This window comes from Pezoporus wallicus, unplaced genomic scaffold (assembly GCF_028554395.1).
Source record: "Pezoporus wallicus isolate ANWC-B61680 ecotype Strahan unplaced genomic scaffold, APGP_CSIRO_Pwel_v1 scaffold_7402, whole genome shotgun sequence".
NCBI classification, from domain to species: domain Eukaryota; kingdom Metazoa; phylum Chordata; class Aves; order Psittaciformes; family Psittacidae; genus Pezoporus; species Pezoporus wallicus.
Window position 1 is genome coordinate 6512950 of NW_026641037.1, and position 16016 is coordinate 6528965.

General features: G+C 36.3%; 1 protein-coding gene across 2 annotated transcripts; it reads right to left on the reverse strand.

Annotated features, from left to right (window-relative positions):
• Positions 1 to 400: 400 nt before the first annotated feature.
• Positions 401 to 9759, reverse strand: DIPK2A (divergent protein kinase domain 2A). 2 transcript variants are annotated; one of them, XM_057421677.1, is made up of 3 exons: positions 9743 to 9759; positions 4676 to 4979; positions 401 to 2011 (listed from the first exon to the last, which is right to left on the reverse strand). In XM_057421677.1, exons 2-3 carry the CDS (start codon positions 4920 to 4922, stop codon positions 1680 to 1682), a joined length of 579 nt encoding a protein of 192 aa, XP_057277660.1. In that variant the 5' UTR covers positions 4923 to 4979; positions 9743 to 9759; the 3' UTR covers positions 401 to 1679. The 2 variants fall into 2 exon arrangements, with proteins under 2 accessions (XP_057277660.1, XP_057277659.1); XM_057421676.1 differs by lacking the exon at positions 9743 to 9759 and having other exon boundaries at positions 4676 to 5208.
• Positions 9760 to 16016: the final 6257 nt, after the last annotated feature.

Consider the following 16016-nt stretch of genomic DNA (forward strand, 5'->3'; position numbering starts at 1 on the left):
CAAAATGCACTCTGTATCTTTATACAGCTCTGGTTTTTGAGCTTTGAAGAAGGGACAGAGAGTGAGTTTGTGTTTTACTAACCTTGCACTTTGCAGTAATCTCGTAATGCAACAGTTTCCATCAGTCTTTTGATGCAGTGTAAGAGGCATATTAGCTTTGCTCTTAAAAGTAGCACATACTACCTTGCCCATATTCTTTTTAGCTTGTACAAAATATTGGTTTATACACGCATTTAAGATATACTACTTTCCTTCATTACTGTTACAAGAAGTAATATGCATACATTTCTTACGAGTATCTTTTTATGAATAAGACTGCAGGAAAATGAAGAATTATAGCAGTTGTTAAAAAAAAGAAAAAAAACAAACAAGCTTTAAAGTGAGTTCTTGCAGCACTGAGGTTTTATCAAAACTGTAATTTTATGAGAACTCGGTACTTACACAAACCTCAACAAGTCAATTTTGACTGCACTAGGAATAGTCAAACTGAGTTCAAGAAAAGGTGTCTAGAGTGAATACAGCTTAATCAATTTAGCCAGTAAACCAAAAGATGAATATTCAGTAAACTCCATTACACTTGAATTCAACAGAATTGGGAATAATGCAAAACCAACTTCTAACTTTCTAGACATTATTATTCAAATTAAAGTTTTCTTCCAGCATTAGCACATAGTTTCAGAAGTCCCTCAAAGAATTAACCAAGGATCACTGAAATTTGAATCTTCAGAATTATTAGCTTCACTACGATATAGCATTTCCTTTAGTGTTCAGAAACTAATAAAACCATTTTCTTTGGTTTATGCGTAACTACACTGGCCTAGTTAATTCTTACTTTTAAATTAATGCAGATCTTTTCATTGTAGGCTCTCTCCAATTCTCAAATTGTCTCTGTTAAAAGCAAGAGTTTGCTCATCCCATGATTTCCTGCTAAACAATGGTGTATATACTGTCATGAAGGGTAAATGTTTTGTACAATAATTACATTAAGTGGTATTTCCAATGGCTGGACTACAAAAGACATCAAATGAATGTAGTTCAAATGACACTTGAGTTTATGTCAATCTTAAAAAAAAAAATACACAATGTCTAAGCATAGTAAAATACAGTGTAAACCCCCCTAAAATTAGACAGTAAACATAGGAATCCTGCACTCACAGTAGGAATGTACTGCACAGCATTAACATGAAAGCCTGTTAAATTTGAACGAATGCAGACAGCTATATTTACCTGGATGTAAATGCCACTTCAAGGTGTTTAAACAAACACAAAAATGAGACAATGATGTCAGGAAAAAGGCCTTTAAAACAGGCCATGAGTCTAACTTGACTTTCCAAGTAAGAACATCAGCTCACAAAACCGTGACACTAATGCAGTTTTATGTAAAGTACCCTTTGACACACAAGCTGTCAATTAAGCTATCACAGTCTTTAATGACCTACTCCCTTTTAAATAGTTAGGGAGGGGAGTCAATAGTAGCTCAAGTTTTAATTCACTAAGTACCTTTTCTGTTTGCAAAGGAACATTACAACACCATAAATTTATTATTTTATGGTATTTATAAAACTGATAAACTAGGGGGTTTTTATGTTCTCTTTTTAATACGTAAGTTCAAACCTTCATTTTCTATGCGTCTTTGCAATAGTGTTTTAGCCAGTGTTGCAAAAAAATTTCACTGTGGACTACCTCACATTGTTACTCAATTGTGCAAGGTATTCTCGCAGTTCTTTTGCAGCTTGGAATCTACCATATCGCTTCTTTGGGTTGGCACACTCATCCAGCAAGGCCTCAAGTCGGCCATCTTTGGCAATTTCAGCTGGCGGGTCATGAAGTAGTCCTCCAGAAGTGCCACGCCACATGGCATGTCTTGATAAAAGGTTCTGACAAATAGCATAATAATTGTGGTCCACAGTGACACGAGCACAAAGAATCTCTTTTGAGAAGGACAGACAAGCTTCTTTATCACAGTCATCAAATTTGCTTTCATACCATACATCCCAGTTTTCAGGTTTATCTGTGAAGTATAAGGAGACAGTAAAAATAAAAATGTGAGATAGCAAAGAAAAGAGCATATGTGTGTTTGAATACAATCAGAAACTCAATACACAGCAAACTGGTTGTATTTAAACTATAAACCAACTTTGTTTAGATGAACTCCTAAATGTTCTAGTCTAAGATTTCACCTCACAGCTTGATACACTCTTCTGCTGAAACAGCCCTGGAAATACAAAAATAAGGGAAAGAAAAAAAAAAGACAGTAAAACAAATAGCAAAGAGAGGGAAGCAGAAAAAACAGCACACTGAACACATGATATCTACATTCACATACATACCCAGAGGAAAAAAATGTAGCAGGAACAAGTACAAGAGAATGATCCACAGCTGAAGTCAAGAGAAAAACAAACAAGCAACATGATTTATTTTAGCAACATAGGTCTGGTTTCTCCAGTTCCCCTGGGAACTAACACTCACAACTGGTCTATCAAAGAACAAAACCAGCCATTGCAAATTGCCATAAACTTCTAAAACATGATCTTCCAATCTCTTACTTTAGACATGGTTGTAACTAAGAAGTGCATATAAAACAGCAGATGCATTAAACATAATCTTTGACAAAAAAGAAAAAAAATCCACAAAACAAATGGCACTTAAGCACATATTAAACTCTACCTTATATATACAAAGTTATCAAAATTTGAAGATGTAACTAGTGCCCTTATCACAAAGCATTCTTTCCCTTAAACCCTGATTTACAGAAAATATCTTCTACAATAACAACAGTAAGATAATAAGGTTACTAAGTGTGAGATTTGAGTTCTTAATACTTTTTGTTAGAAAACTTCCATCTTAAGTTTTTAGATTACTGCCAGCTTTGAGAAGAGGTCCTTATCATGGAGTCTCATCATTTTGAAGATCTCTTTTAGCACTGTGATGTACATATTAAAATTTGTTTGGTAGTCTCTGAGCTGCTACTAGTCTACTTACTTACGGTGCACTGCAAGCTAGTCTAGGAAAAAGAAACCTACTGAAGAATGACTGCTAAAACTATAAAAACAGGATGTAAAATTTGTGCAATGAACAGCAAACTCAAAACTTAAAAAAAGCCAGCAACAAGGAGAATGGGAAAAAAAGACTTCAGCAAATTCAAATATGATATCCTCACAGAGTACAACTAGATACTACTGTACAGTGCAGTTGGATAAATGTACCCAATCAAATATCTAAACAGGCATATTAATCACTCTAGACTGAGATTGTTTAATGAAACTTTCCAGAATATTAATTAAATCAGTACTAAATGTCAACTTTATATAAAGACAGAACTTTCTTGTGTGTCCTCATTTGCTTCCAGTGTTCTTGATTGTTAGATTACAAATCATGCAGCAAAATTAGTCTGAGAACTGCAGGCAACAGATTAAGCATGACACTTTCAGCATTTTGCTTCTGCCAGATGAGTATACATCAACTTTCTCAGAGTTCATTTGGTCATCTTTGTGACTGAGCGATTCAGACATGCTCCAGAAGTCAAACTCTTCAATAATATTATTTTAAGAGGATAGAGAAAGAAGATAAAAAAAAATAAATTTATTTGTGTGGCCCATTAAGTGCTAAAGCAAATGCACTGGATATTCAACATACGAAAAGGTTTTCTCGGTAGGCCCAGACAATTTTAATCCAAGCTCCTTGAGAGTGTATATTAAATGTAATTTAAAAAAACAAAAAATGAAAAACAAAATACCAAAACAACAAAACCCCAAAACCAAACCAACAAACAAAAAAGACCCATGCAACACATGCCCTCACAGACACGTGTGTGGATGGAAAATAGTCTTAAAAGTTAATTCAGCAGCACAGCAGATGAAGCCTATTTGCAAAGCTGAAAAAAAAAAAAATCCATTTATCCAAAGCAAACTGGAAACACTTGGCCTATTGCTATGAATTTCTGCAGAACCTAGGGCTTCATGTTCAGTGTCTCTAGCCCTTAGGTCTGCAAAGTTTGCCTTATAAAGAAATACGAACCTATGTAATGCTACTTTGTCAAACATCTCTCCTGCTGCCACTGCTTTGAGCTTTTACAGTTGACAGAAAGATGAATGAATTTTCACTACTCCCACCTAGAAACAGCACAAAAATTACCCATTCCTTCAGTTTCATTATTACAAAGCACCAATCTGAACAACTGAACCAGAGGCAGGCTATGTAACTAAGGCAAAGCAAGCAGTAAGATCATCTCGTCATTCACAGAAAACAGAATGCCAAGACTTCTGTCCTTACAGATGTCTGGAAAAGACAAAAGGAAACTCTTTCAGCAAAGGCAGACAAGACAGTCAGCCAGCCCCTGTGCCTCTCTGTTCACCCATCTGTACAAACTCATCCAATGTCCGAACTCCCTCCTGCCACTCCCACCTCTCCACTTAAAACTGCATTACAGAGGTTAAAAGTGCATGGAAATCAAGTTCAGGTAAATTCAACACTTTTTAAAATTGACAAATTGGTCAAGTTAATTAGTGGTCTCATTGCAGAAGAAAGCTAATTAGTTTGCTAATTAGTAGTCTGGCTGTAAAGCCAACCAAACTTGTATTTAGAAGCTACACACACTTCAAATATTGTGCTCACAGAGAAAGAAGGGAGAAGAGATATATGGAGAGAGGGGAAAGGAGAAAAAGACAACACTTACTCTGTCTGATTAACCTTTTGTCTGCTACCAGAACATTTTCTGCATCTACAATGATAACTTTCCCATCTCTTGGTCCAACTGCAAAGTTGTCAAAGCTGACATCAAGGAGGTAGAGTGCAAATTCAAAGTCATTATTTGTTAGCTGCTCAGCTATTTCCATTAATTGCCAGGCCAGATCCACTCGTTTCTCCCATGGTGCATTAAAGTAACTCCACAGTTCTTCTCCAACATAATTGACAGCCACCATTCTTCCACATGCTCCTAAGTACTTTGCGAACGGCCAACCCTCATCAGATGGAAAACTCTGTATATAAAAAGATTTTTTAAAAATTTTCATTAATACAAAACAGCTTAGATTTAAAAGGTTGATCAATAATATTTAGAAAAGACACCTGTAAATATCCATCAACATTACATCTCCAGATACATCTAAGTTTTGAAAGGAAAGAAAACACAACGCAAAAATACGTTTATGTGAGCAACAGGCCCTGCTGGACCATGAAAAGGGAAGAGCTGGATGACCTGAAATAATACATAACCCATACGTAGCTTTCCATATACTACATACCTTTTTTTTTTATTTATTTTTTTACACATACACATGCACAATTCCATCAAGTATCTTTGTCTATTAGTGTTTTATACACCTGTTGTACTAATGCAAGTATACTTCCCACTAAGATAATGTTGCATCTGATATTTTTAGTTAAAACCAACTCTTAAAAACCTAAAGGAAAAACGTTAAAAAGTGACACCTTCTCACCAACACACACACGCACACCCCCTTCCCGTTTTTCCCAGTTGATCAGATTCCATTCTGACTACACACCTTATGATGTTAGGACATGCTGTTATCTAGCTATTCTCATCAAGATGAGCTTTCTCATCTGCAGAATGAAAAATACCCACTTTCATGTTTAAATGGCTTTTGTTGAATGGGCATGACTTAACAGTCATTAAACAGTTTTTGTTTGATATAATTAAAGCATTTAATGAAATGTCATGGAGGCCTTAATTGAGCCCATATTGAAAATGAAGGCTGAGTACCAGCTTAACTTATACCTAGCTTCCAGCAGTCCTTGCTTAGACCACTTAAGAACATTCCAATTTGGTCATCCAGAGTTTTAAAATTATTTAATATTTTAAATATAATTTTGAGACAGTAAAAATACCCACTTACGTGTTAATACTATTTGATAATTGGATCCTACTGGAAAATGAGCACCCTTTCCAGACTATTCTGCCTTAAGATGTCCTCTATGGAATTTTCAAGGATGCTTCAAAGTTTCTACATAGCAAATCCTGTCTATATAGTACATGCAAAGAAATTAATCTCATAATTGATATACATTGTTGACATGGTTTGCCATCTTTGTGGCAAACACCATTAAGCCAGCCTCTAACATGGTATGTGTAGAAGACAATTTCAGGGGAAATAATCATGTTTATCATTACAAAGAAGAAACTTTCAATCTTTCTCAGTCGGTGAAAAGGACATCAGACCCACAAAAATAACAGAAGTTCAAAGTTTTTGGGGTGCCTACGTGTCTGGACTTCTACTCTATTTTGAAGACCTGATCAACCTGCATAGATGAATCTGGTCATGAAAAATCCAGAGGATGACACAGAACTAATTTGATAGTTTTGAGACCAGCACAATGCTTTCAAGCTGTGACACCACGTAACTGGGCAGAACTAAATCTCTCTCACCAACCAAATTTACAATACAATATTTTTATCTATAGGCTTCAAGGCAATTTATGAAGGTGGTAAGTATGGGCAAATATCCACTAGTTCAAGACAAGTCAAGTGATACATTCAACCCTTAAGAAGTTGGCAGGGTTTTTTTTCGCTTGTTGTGTGGTTAGCAAAATTATTTTCCAATGAATGGTGTGCTAATTCAGTGTTTCTTACTTATTCTACAAATAGACCGATATAGAGAAAAATCATGCCTGTGGCATCAATAAACACCACTGTCCTGGGTTCAGCAGTAGCAGTCATTTTTCTCCTTCTTGGTAGCTGGTGCAGTGCTGTGTTTTTGACTTTCAGCCTGGGAACAGCACTGATAACACTGATGGTTTTAGTTGTTGCTCAGTAATATTTACTCTGACCAAGGACTTTGTGAGCCTCATGCTCTGCCAGGGAGGAGGGGAAGCCGGGAGAAAGCACAGACAGGACACCTGACCCAAACTAGCCAAAGAGGTATTCCATACCACAGCACATCATGCCCAGTTGTCCTGGGTTCAGCAGTAGCAGTCATGTTTCTCCTTCGTGGTAGCTGGTGCAGTGTTGTGTTTTGACTTCCAGTCTGGGAACAGTGCTGATGATACCAATGTTTTCGGTTGTTGCTAAGTGATGTTTACCCTGACCAAGGACTTTGTGAGGCTCATGCTCTGCCAGGGAGGAGGGGAAGCCATGAGGAAGCAGAGACGGGGTGCCTGACCCGGGCTAGCCAGGGAGGTATTCCATACCACAGCACATCATGCCCGGGGTGGGGGGTAACTGGGTGTTACCCGAAAGGACACGGGCTTCTGGGTGGGACTTGTTTCTTGGCCGGTGGTATTGTATTCTCTTCCCTTGTTATTTTCTCCTATCATTGTTGTAGTTGGTAGTAGCGGTGGTGATTTGTGTTGTACATTGGTTGCTGGACTGTTCTTGTCTCAACCCGTGCGAGTTGCACTCTTTCGATCCTACTCCCCGTTCCTCCAGGAGCGGGGAAGGGGAGAGCCCAGGGCGGGGGGGGGGGGGGGGGGGGGGGGGGGGGGGGGCTCGATTGCTCTCAACCCGGCACCACTCACTGGGAGTGAGTGAACAAGCTGTCTGGCTAGGGTTTAAACCACGACACCAGTATATAAACTGGGGGCAGTTACCTGGAAGGGATAGATCACTGCTCCAGTTGGGCTGGGTATGGGTCAGCTGGTAGTAAGCAGATGTATTCTCTTCCCTTGTTATCTCCCTTATCATTATTATTATTATTATTGGTGGCAGCAGTAGTGGTTTGTGTTATACCTTAGTTACTGAACTGTTCTTATCTCAACCTGTGGGAGTTACAGTCTTTTGATTCTCCTCCCCATCCCTCCAGGAGCTGGGGGAGCAAGGGAAGGAATGAGCGAGCGGCTGCGTGGTTCTGAGTTGCCAGCTGGGCTTAAACCATGACAACCACCAAAAAGAAATTTCATGCACATTTATTAGTATTGTATTCAGTTCTGGATCCAAACAAACCAATACACAAGTTGCTGTTGTTCATCAAATGAGTTATTTACAAAGGAACGTGTTATTTCACTCAAAATGGAACAAGCATGAGTTGGTGCTGTGGTATAACCTCCTGAGAACTACTCCAGTGAGCAGGATCCAGTGGCATATAGGAAAATTCAACATACTGCCTACCAGTATCTATCAGGAAAAAGCCATACATCTTAGTATTGGGGAAGTCAAAATATGTGTACCTATGTGTCCTGTACCCACGTATATTTCCTTTATCCACACCTTATAAACCCAAATTTCTATCTTAAATTGGAGAAAATTTACCTAATTACATTTTCGTATAAATACAGGTTTAACCAATTCCACCAACTGTGCATAACATTATTGTATTGCTGCATTTTATCAGCATTTAATGCAATATAGTCAATTCAATTGCTACAGCAATGATGCCTAAATATTTTTATATGACTCTGGACCACCCCACTCCTTTTCTTTTTCAATCCTCTCCTTTTCTGTATTTCAGTCCTGCTCTGCTTATGCTTTTGCTTCCCTTCCCAAATAAAAACTCAACCACAAACAGTTGAACCTGGCAAATGCCATGCTAAAACTGGAAGCAAAGGTGTCCATCCCTCCCAACCCATACAGCATACTCATTTCAATCCTCCTCATGTGATTAGGAATGCAGCACAGCTGGTACATGCTGGGCCAGTGTTTGCTTCGATCAGTGGCCTGATCCAGCTCATCACATCACCAAATCATTCTAGTACTGACAAAAGGAAAAGACAAGGTCTGAATAGCCAGGTGCAGAAGAAAGGACCCCTCCTCTCCAGCAGCACCAGGGATTTATGTAATGGATTAAACTGATTTTGAAAGTACAGCATTAGTCACAATGGTACACTGACTGTCAAAACACATCTATTATCTTCCTGCATTCAGTACACTGAATTTCACTGCACATAAGAAATCCTAAGAGCAGTTTAGTTTATTAAGAAGTGAACATCCCCCAAACTACTAGTAAAATATCTGCATGCCCTACTGTAACACAGATATTTATAACTCTGTGGCAATAAAAAGACCTTCTGACAACAGGAGTGCAGGGAATCCTGCCAACATCTGCACATGTACAAACATCTCTGTTCTGGCTCCCTTCCAACTGGCATGTAACAGCCACATCTACACTTCATTACCCAAGTCAGTAGCCAAAGAAGGGGAAAAAAATATGTACAAGTTCCTCATTGAGCAGTTTTATACTCACTCAGTGAATCTGACAAGAATATTAATTGATCTGTTGTCTTTGCAAGCAGAGATTTGTATCTTTCTGTACTATTCTATTTCAAAAACATCCTTCTAGATGAAACTGCAACTAACAACCTGATAATTTTTAATATTTCTTCATATATTAGACTTTCGAAAGCAAGTAAGACATGATATGAATTTTTATGGTCATTGAACTTGTTTTCCACAAACAAGTCGCAATTATAAAAAAAGGCTTAGTACATAGCTGCGAAAAATCTCAGATTTCTTTGTAGTAATGCATAACATTATTTTAGATTTTAATTCTCAAATTACTATTAGTATATATAATGAGATAATTTTGTACTTGAATAGGCTATTTCAAGACTTTAAAATGTGCATTTGACAAGAAAAAAATTAAGCTTTTCTTCAAAACCAGAACCAGCTATCTGACAAAAGAATCTGCAATCCTGCAGAATGTACACACAAATGCCATGGTAACCACAGATAACCAAGCCCTGAAACATGTTTTAAAATATAGTAATGCATATGAAAAACTACAAAGAGGTAGCTTAATGAGTTTTTTCTCATTACAGTTGTTAATATAGAATGGTTTGGGTTGGAAGGAACCTTAAAGATGATCTAGTTGGACCCAGGTGCCATGGGCAAGGACACCTTCCAGAAGACCAGGTTGCTCAAAGCTTCACCCATTGTGGCCTTAGTTACCTTTCTTGAAATACATATAAGTTTCTAACAGAAAGAATGAAAACAGTTAATGTAACAAAAACCTCTGCTACCTCCACTCCCAGTGACACACACATAAAAAAACTCTTTCTTTTGCCCTAATTAGCGAAGTTACAGATACCTAAGCAAGGCTTAAAAACCTAAGCGAACCCTGTCAAAGGGACAAAGAACAGTTTGTTCCTGAAAGAATAATGGTACATTTATGTCTTAAAAAACAAAACACAACAATAAAAACACTGTAGTTTCAAAATAAATATTGAAAGTCAATAGGATGAATTTATTGTTTCACAGAAGCATAAGACACGCTATCAGTGCATTTGCTGTCCCCACTTCCACCTGTTTAAACATGAGAAGATATACAAAATCTGCCATTGGTTTCAAATGTTCAGAGCTGTGAATTAGATCACACAGTGAAAACTCACCAGCTTGAAGCTGATAAGGCCTATTGTAGTCTGCAATAACACAAATCCCCTTTGAATTAAACACTTAAAATAATATTGGTTTATCATGATCAAGCATATAATTCATCCTAATAATCAATTCCAAAAAAAACCAAACCAGTTTACAACTGACAACTTTAAGCTATTGTTCCAATGTATCATTAAAAACAATGTGCTTTGCATTTTCAAAACTACTCTAGATGATGCTATATGTCACTACTAATTTTTTGTATAAAGTGAGTTCCATCTAAAGAAAACAAAACAACAGAGAGCATATGTAAACAGCAAGGACTTCTCTTCCTACTCCTTATGAATCTGAATACCTTCATGGCAAAATTAAATGCTTTTTGACACCTTCTTCACTTAAATCATCCTACTAAGCTGTGTTTGCCCAGGCACAAACTGGCATGGCAGGTAGAATTTAAATAATATCCTCTTCCTCAAATGAAAAAAAATTAGTTCTGTCTCACAGAGTACTGTTGATTCTGCAGTGTAAACAGAACTAACACTGCTATTAGTCACCAAGGCAAGTAAAGCTCTAGAACCACGAAAAGCTAGAAAGCAGATTTTACAAGGCGAGGTTTCAGCTCAAAGAAAGTTAAAGAGCACCGTCTAAATGCAGCTGCCTTCTTATGTCACAAAATGATCTGTATTCTAGAAGATATATATTCAAACACATTGGTGAATGCTAGTGAGAATAACAAAAACAATTTCATTCTCAACTATATGTCAAATCATTTGACATCCCACAGAAGCATATATATATATATATCCTACACACCCAGTGGATTTCATTGAACATTCCAAATATTAGTGTTCCCACTGAAACTACACTGCTTTCATTTACTTGGCTTTTGCTCAGTTTTATTACATTTCAATCAGTTACTACATACAATTCATGCCAACAAGTGGAACATACCAGGATTGACTGACATATTGTAGGACAAAAATACACAGACCACTCTAAATACTCAGAATTAGAAGCTGCTCAATTATTAAGTTGAACGCTTAAACTGTAAAAGTTATATTTTACAATGTTAGCAGAGGTATGTCATTTCTCCAAACAAATTAATGAATAATGATTAAACACTAGAACGATAGTAGAATTTAATGTTGTATTAGTTTTTACCTGTTCATATTAGTCTGTAGTTCATATTCAGATTAAATTTGCAATATCTGTTAGGAGCCTGGAATATTTCACTATAAGAGATGGCCTACTCTTATCTCAGAAAGTTGATCTGCAAAATTAAAGAGACTAAACCAAAGCCTCAATTACTTAATTCAGGGAAGTAAAACATGGCTCCCCCTTTACATCAGATATACCAGAAGAAACTGGACAACACTGGTATTTCAAGGTTTGGAATGTGGGATAACACATTTTTTCTGCGTTCCTGAAAACTGTAAAGAGTTACAATTTCTCAGGAGGATTTCTGTTTAAGTCTGTACAGTGATTTCTCAGGATCCTCCAAATTACAACTGTCATTCATCATAATACAGACCCCACAGTAACTTCAAGTATTTCTAGACATTCCTTACACTTTACTGACATGTCTTCACTCTAGGAAAGTTCACCAGAAAGAAGAATGAAAATAATTTTGATCATGTGAGGAAGATTATATGGTAATATGACAAGTACAAGCCAGTTCTGGCCTAATATGTATACTCATATGTCACTGCAAAAAAAAATAACTCTTCAGTTTTCAGTATGATCAAATCAATGGAATATTTTTGTAATACAATGTTACTCAATTTTAATTCAACAATATTCTTTCATTTCTCTTTAAAAATGTGCACAATGGAAATTTAGGGACAGACAACAAATTCACTCCCTTTCTCCACAATGCTTAGAACCATTTAAAACAGGATTCAAAAAAGACTGAAGCCACTTTAACATCCAAAATTCAAATCCATTGCTTTGTGAATTTTCTACAGGTGTCAACTGATTTGTGAAAAAAAAAAAAAAAATTAAAAAATTTAAGAAAGGACTTGAAAAGAAACAGAAAAAAATCCATTTACCCATAAAGCAGCATTTGTAGAGACATTCCTTAAGCACTGTTTGCTTACTGCAGAAAGAAAAAAATAGCTTTCAAGCAAAAAAATAGTTCAACTGCATGCAAGCAATTTGGGAAGGCAGGAAATCCCAATTTATAATCATCTGGAGCAGAATACAGTGAATCTTTAAAATTAAATCATATAAAAAATTACAGATAATCAAAAAAGCCTCAAAGCAACTGGAGATAACATGACTAGCAACAACTGATCTCAAACTAGGTTTTAACTTCTTCATAAAGATCAGAAGAAAGTATTGAACACATTAAAATACTACACATTAAATACTACTCAGTATGTCAAAATGACAGTATTTATATGAGCCAGAACTTAAATAATTCAAGTCCACTAGATGACATACCACGTAGTACAGATAACTGTCTTAAATCCACTACTTGTTTTTTAGCATAGGAATTGTGTATCAGGAACACTAAATTGAGTAATTAAGAAATTTAAAAGGCACCAAGTATTAAAACTGATGCATCTTATCACTGTATTTAGAATAGAAGTACAGAAAATAACCTATGACTAGAACACTGGGTATGATAAAAAAAAAAAAAAAGAGAAATCTCAGGCAAAAAAAAAAATGCCACTTACTTCAGACTGAGTTAAGTGTGTATCAGCAAAGTAATTCTGTAAAATATTTAGCTAAATTGCTATTTTGAGTGAATTCAGTGAAAGGAATTGTTTCAAAGAGATCACAGTTTATGTTCTAATGTATGTTTACCAGATGTCAATTATTGTTCTTCCCATAACAAAACCAAACTGAAACCCCAATGATGACATGAAGAGAAACCAGAAGAATTTTCGGTTATGTGGCAACAGACTGCTCACGCAGAGCAATTATACTAGGAATAGAGATACAGTTGATGGGTTTGTTTTGGTTTGGGGTTTTTTTTCCCCTACAAGGAATGATGATGATCAGAAGTTGTGAGAAAAATAAAGTCATTAAGCTTAACTATTTAGAAAGCTAAATACATATCTGAAGGAAGAGCAACAATTCAGACAATCTATTTGAAAAAATACAGAAATACTACTACTTTCCATATAGGTACTTGAATTTTTCTTAGAGTCAGAAAAACAAGAAGTCTTTAAGACTTGTAATTTACATACAAGATGCAAACATTCACCATCATTTTTGAAGAAGCTCCGTTTTAAACAGGTTGTTAAAAGCTACATCTTGAGACTAAGCTGCTTTAATGCACTCTGAATATAATTCATAGACACCTGTAGTTTGAAAAAAAACCCAACATACACACTACTTGCAAGCATTGTAATTACTTTTATTTTAATAATGAAGTTTGCATGCAAACTTCAGTTTTGCTTTTGTGCTGGTTTTAGCTGGGATAAAGCTAATTTTCTTCTATTAGCTGGTACAGGGCTGTGTTTTAGATTTATGGTTGAAACAGTGTTAGTAGTTCACAGATGTTTTTGTTACTGTTGACTAGTGCTTACACACAGCCAAGGCCTCTTCTGCTCATCCCACCACTCCACCAGTGAGTAGACTGGGGGCGCATAAAGAGAAGACACAGCTGGGACAGCTGACCCAAACTGACCTAAGGGATATTCCAAACCTTACGGCATCATGCTCAGCATATAAAAGCTGGGGGAAGAAGAAACTCTAAACCCATTTTTTAAGTGCTGGCATTTGTCTTCCCAAGTAATCATTACATGTGGAAATCCTTCCCAAGTAATCATTACTCCTGGAGATGGTCTACCAACGGGAAGTGGTGAATGAATTCCTTGTTTTGCTTTGCTCGTGTGCGCAGCTTTTACTTTACCTATTAAACTGCCTTTTTATCTCAACCCACAAGTTTTCTCACTTTTATTCTTCGAATTCTCTCCCCCATCCCCAAGTAGCTGTGTGGTGCTTAGTCACTGGCTGGGGTTAAACCGCAATACTTGGATAACAAGGCAAATGCACTGTCATTTTAATAATGCATCTGCCAGCGCCATACACCAATACAACAGCCAGCACAATGGCAAGACTGCATATTCCAACCAGCTCTAGATGCACTTCTGCCACAATTTATAGAACTTCTGTTTCAGTTTTTCTAGGAAAGACAAACTGTCTTTTTAGCTAACCATTAGATCTTAGAAGGAATACAACCACTTCACCAAAAAATCCACGCTTTTCTTACCTAGAAACAGTTTCTTACTTCAGCCATCATGAGTTATACTGTAGTTTCCCCAACCCCAAGAAATAAGAATACCCCACTTTGGCCTGCTTTTGGTCTTTGCTTGTTTTGAATAGTTTTAGGATTTTTTTGTGCTTAAGCACAAGATTTAAAACTTTGCACAGGCCTTCATGTGTTGGACAACACATGGTTGCATACCATGGCTCACAGCATGGCAGCTATGGTGGCACAACAGTAGCTCAAAAACTGTTAAGAGCCACAGTGGCTCTAAATAGGAAATCTGGAGGCTGATAAGAGATTAGTGCAGGAGGTCTGTGGAAAATATGAGGCATGTATAGAGAAAGCTTAACCACTTCCCCAAATCTTTCTGTTGAACTGCCTTGGTTTGGGGAAAAAGAACTTGTTAGGAATTGCGAGGGAGGGAGAGGGTGGAATTTGTGTAAGAATCAAAGAACGAACAACTACCTGAGTCTCTACTGAAATTAACAATATTTTTGGTTCTGTAATGGTAAGTTTATGTTTCTATTTTCCAGTGAAGATAAAAATTAATGACGTTACTTCATGAACTTGAATATAATTCTTTATTTGAGTGTACCTCATGGTTAAAAAAACTGAAAGTTTTTCCACTACGCTCATTTTTAAAAGACAAACTAGAAGGAAGATGGTTTATAAGAAGTCATAGGGTAAGGATAGATTTGCTTACACCCATGCTGGTGCTATGAATTCTGCAAGAAGTGAATATTCACATTGCACTAAGTCTGTAATCCAATTTATTTTTAAAATTTTGCTATTTCTTCACAAGGCAACTTTGGCCAACCTGTATCTGAAAGTGATGCACACAGTCATCATATTCAATCAGGAATTAGATACGATGGACAGAACCTATCTTCCAGGTGATTCCTATTTAAAATACTGTTTTCCATTAAATGAGTTGAAGAGAATATCAGCAAGCTTTTTTGTTGCTTTTACCTGAATAAGCTGTTCATGTTTATATAAAATATAAACATAAATCTTTTTATAAAAAATGTAGCGAATTTTCATTATAGATCAGAATTTATTCTACTAAAAAGTATTTGCCTTTACTGCAGAAAAGGACTACTAGAAAAGGGAAGGAAAAACCCAGACATATCAGAAGTTAAATCTTAAACATTTACATTTCCAGTTGAACAATTTTTTCCTCAACCCTCACATATACGTTGTTTAATTCAAATGTGAATTCAGATCAAAAATGAGAAAACTTAATTACTGACTAATTTAGTGAGATTCTACAAAAGTAAAAATAGTATTTTAATACTCAGAAAAAGATGTAAACTGTACAGAATAGTAAGTCAGCTGTTCTTTCATTTGCTCCACGAAGTAAAATGGCAAAAGCGGCTGAAATCTTCACTGAGTACACGTATGCAACTGTTTAACAAATGTGGATAAAGAAGGTTAACAAGAAAGCTATAAAAAATACAAATACTGACTTAGGATTACAGTAAGTAATCTATACAAAACTGTGCTGATTTACTACTGTTCATGAACTTGTAACAA

Bases quoted from the DNA above. Each gene is read 5' to 3' on its own strand.
- DIPK2A (XM_057421676.1), bottom strand. From the start codon at position 5,012: ATGAAAATTTTTAAAAAATCTTTTTATATACAGAGTTTTCCATCTGAT. The intron at 2,012-4,675 runs GTAAGTGTTGTC...TATACTTCACAG, and splicing joins CAAAAGGTTAATCAGACAGA to ATAAACCTGAAAACTGGGAT.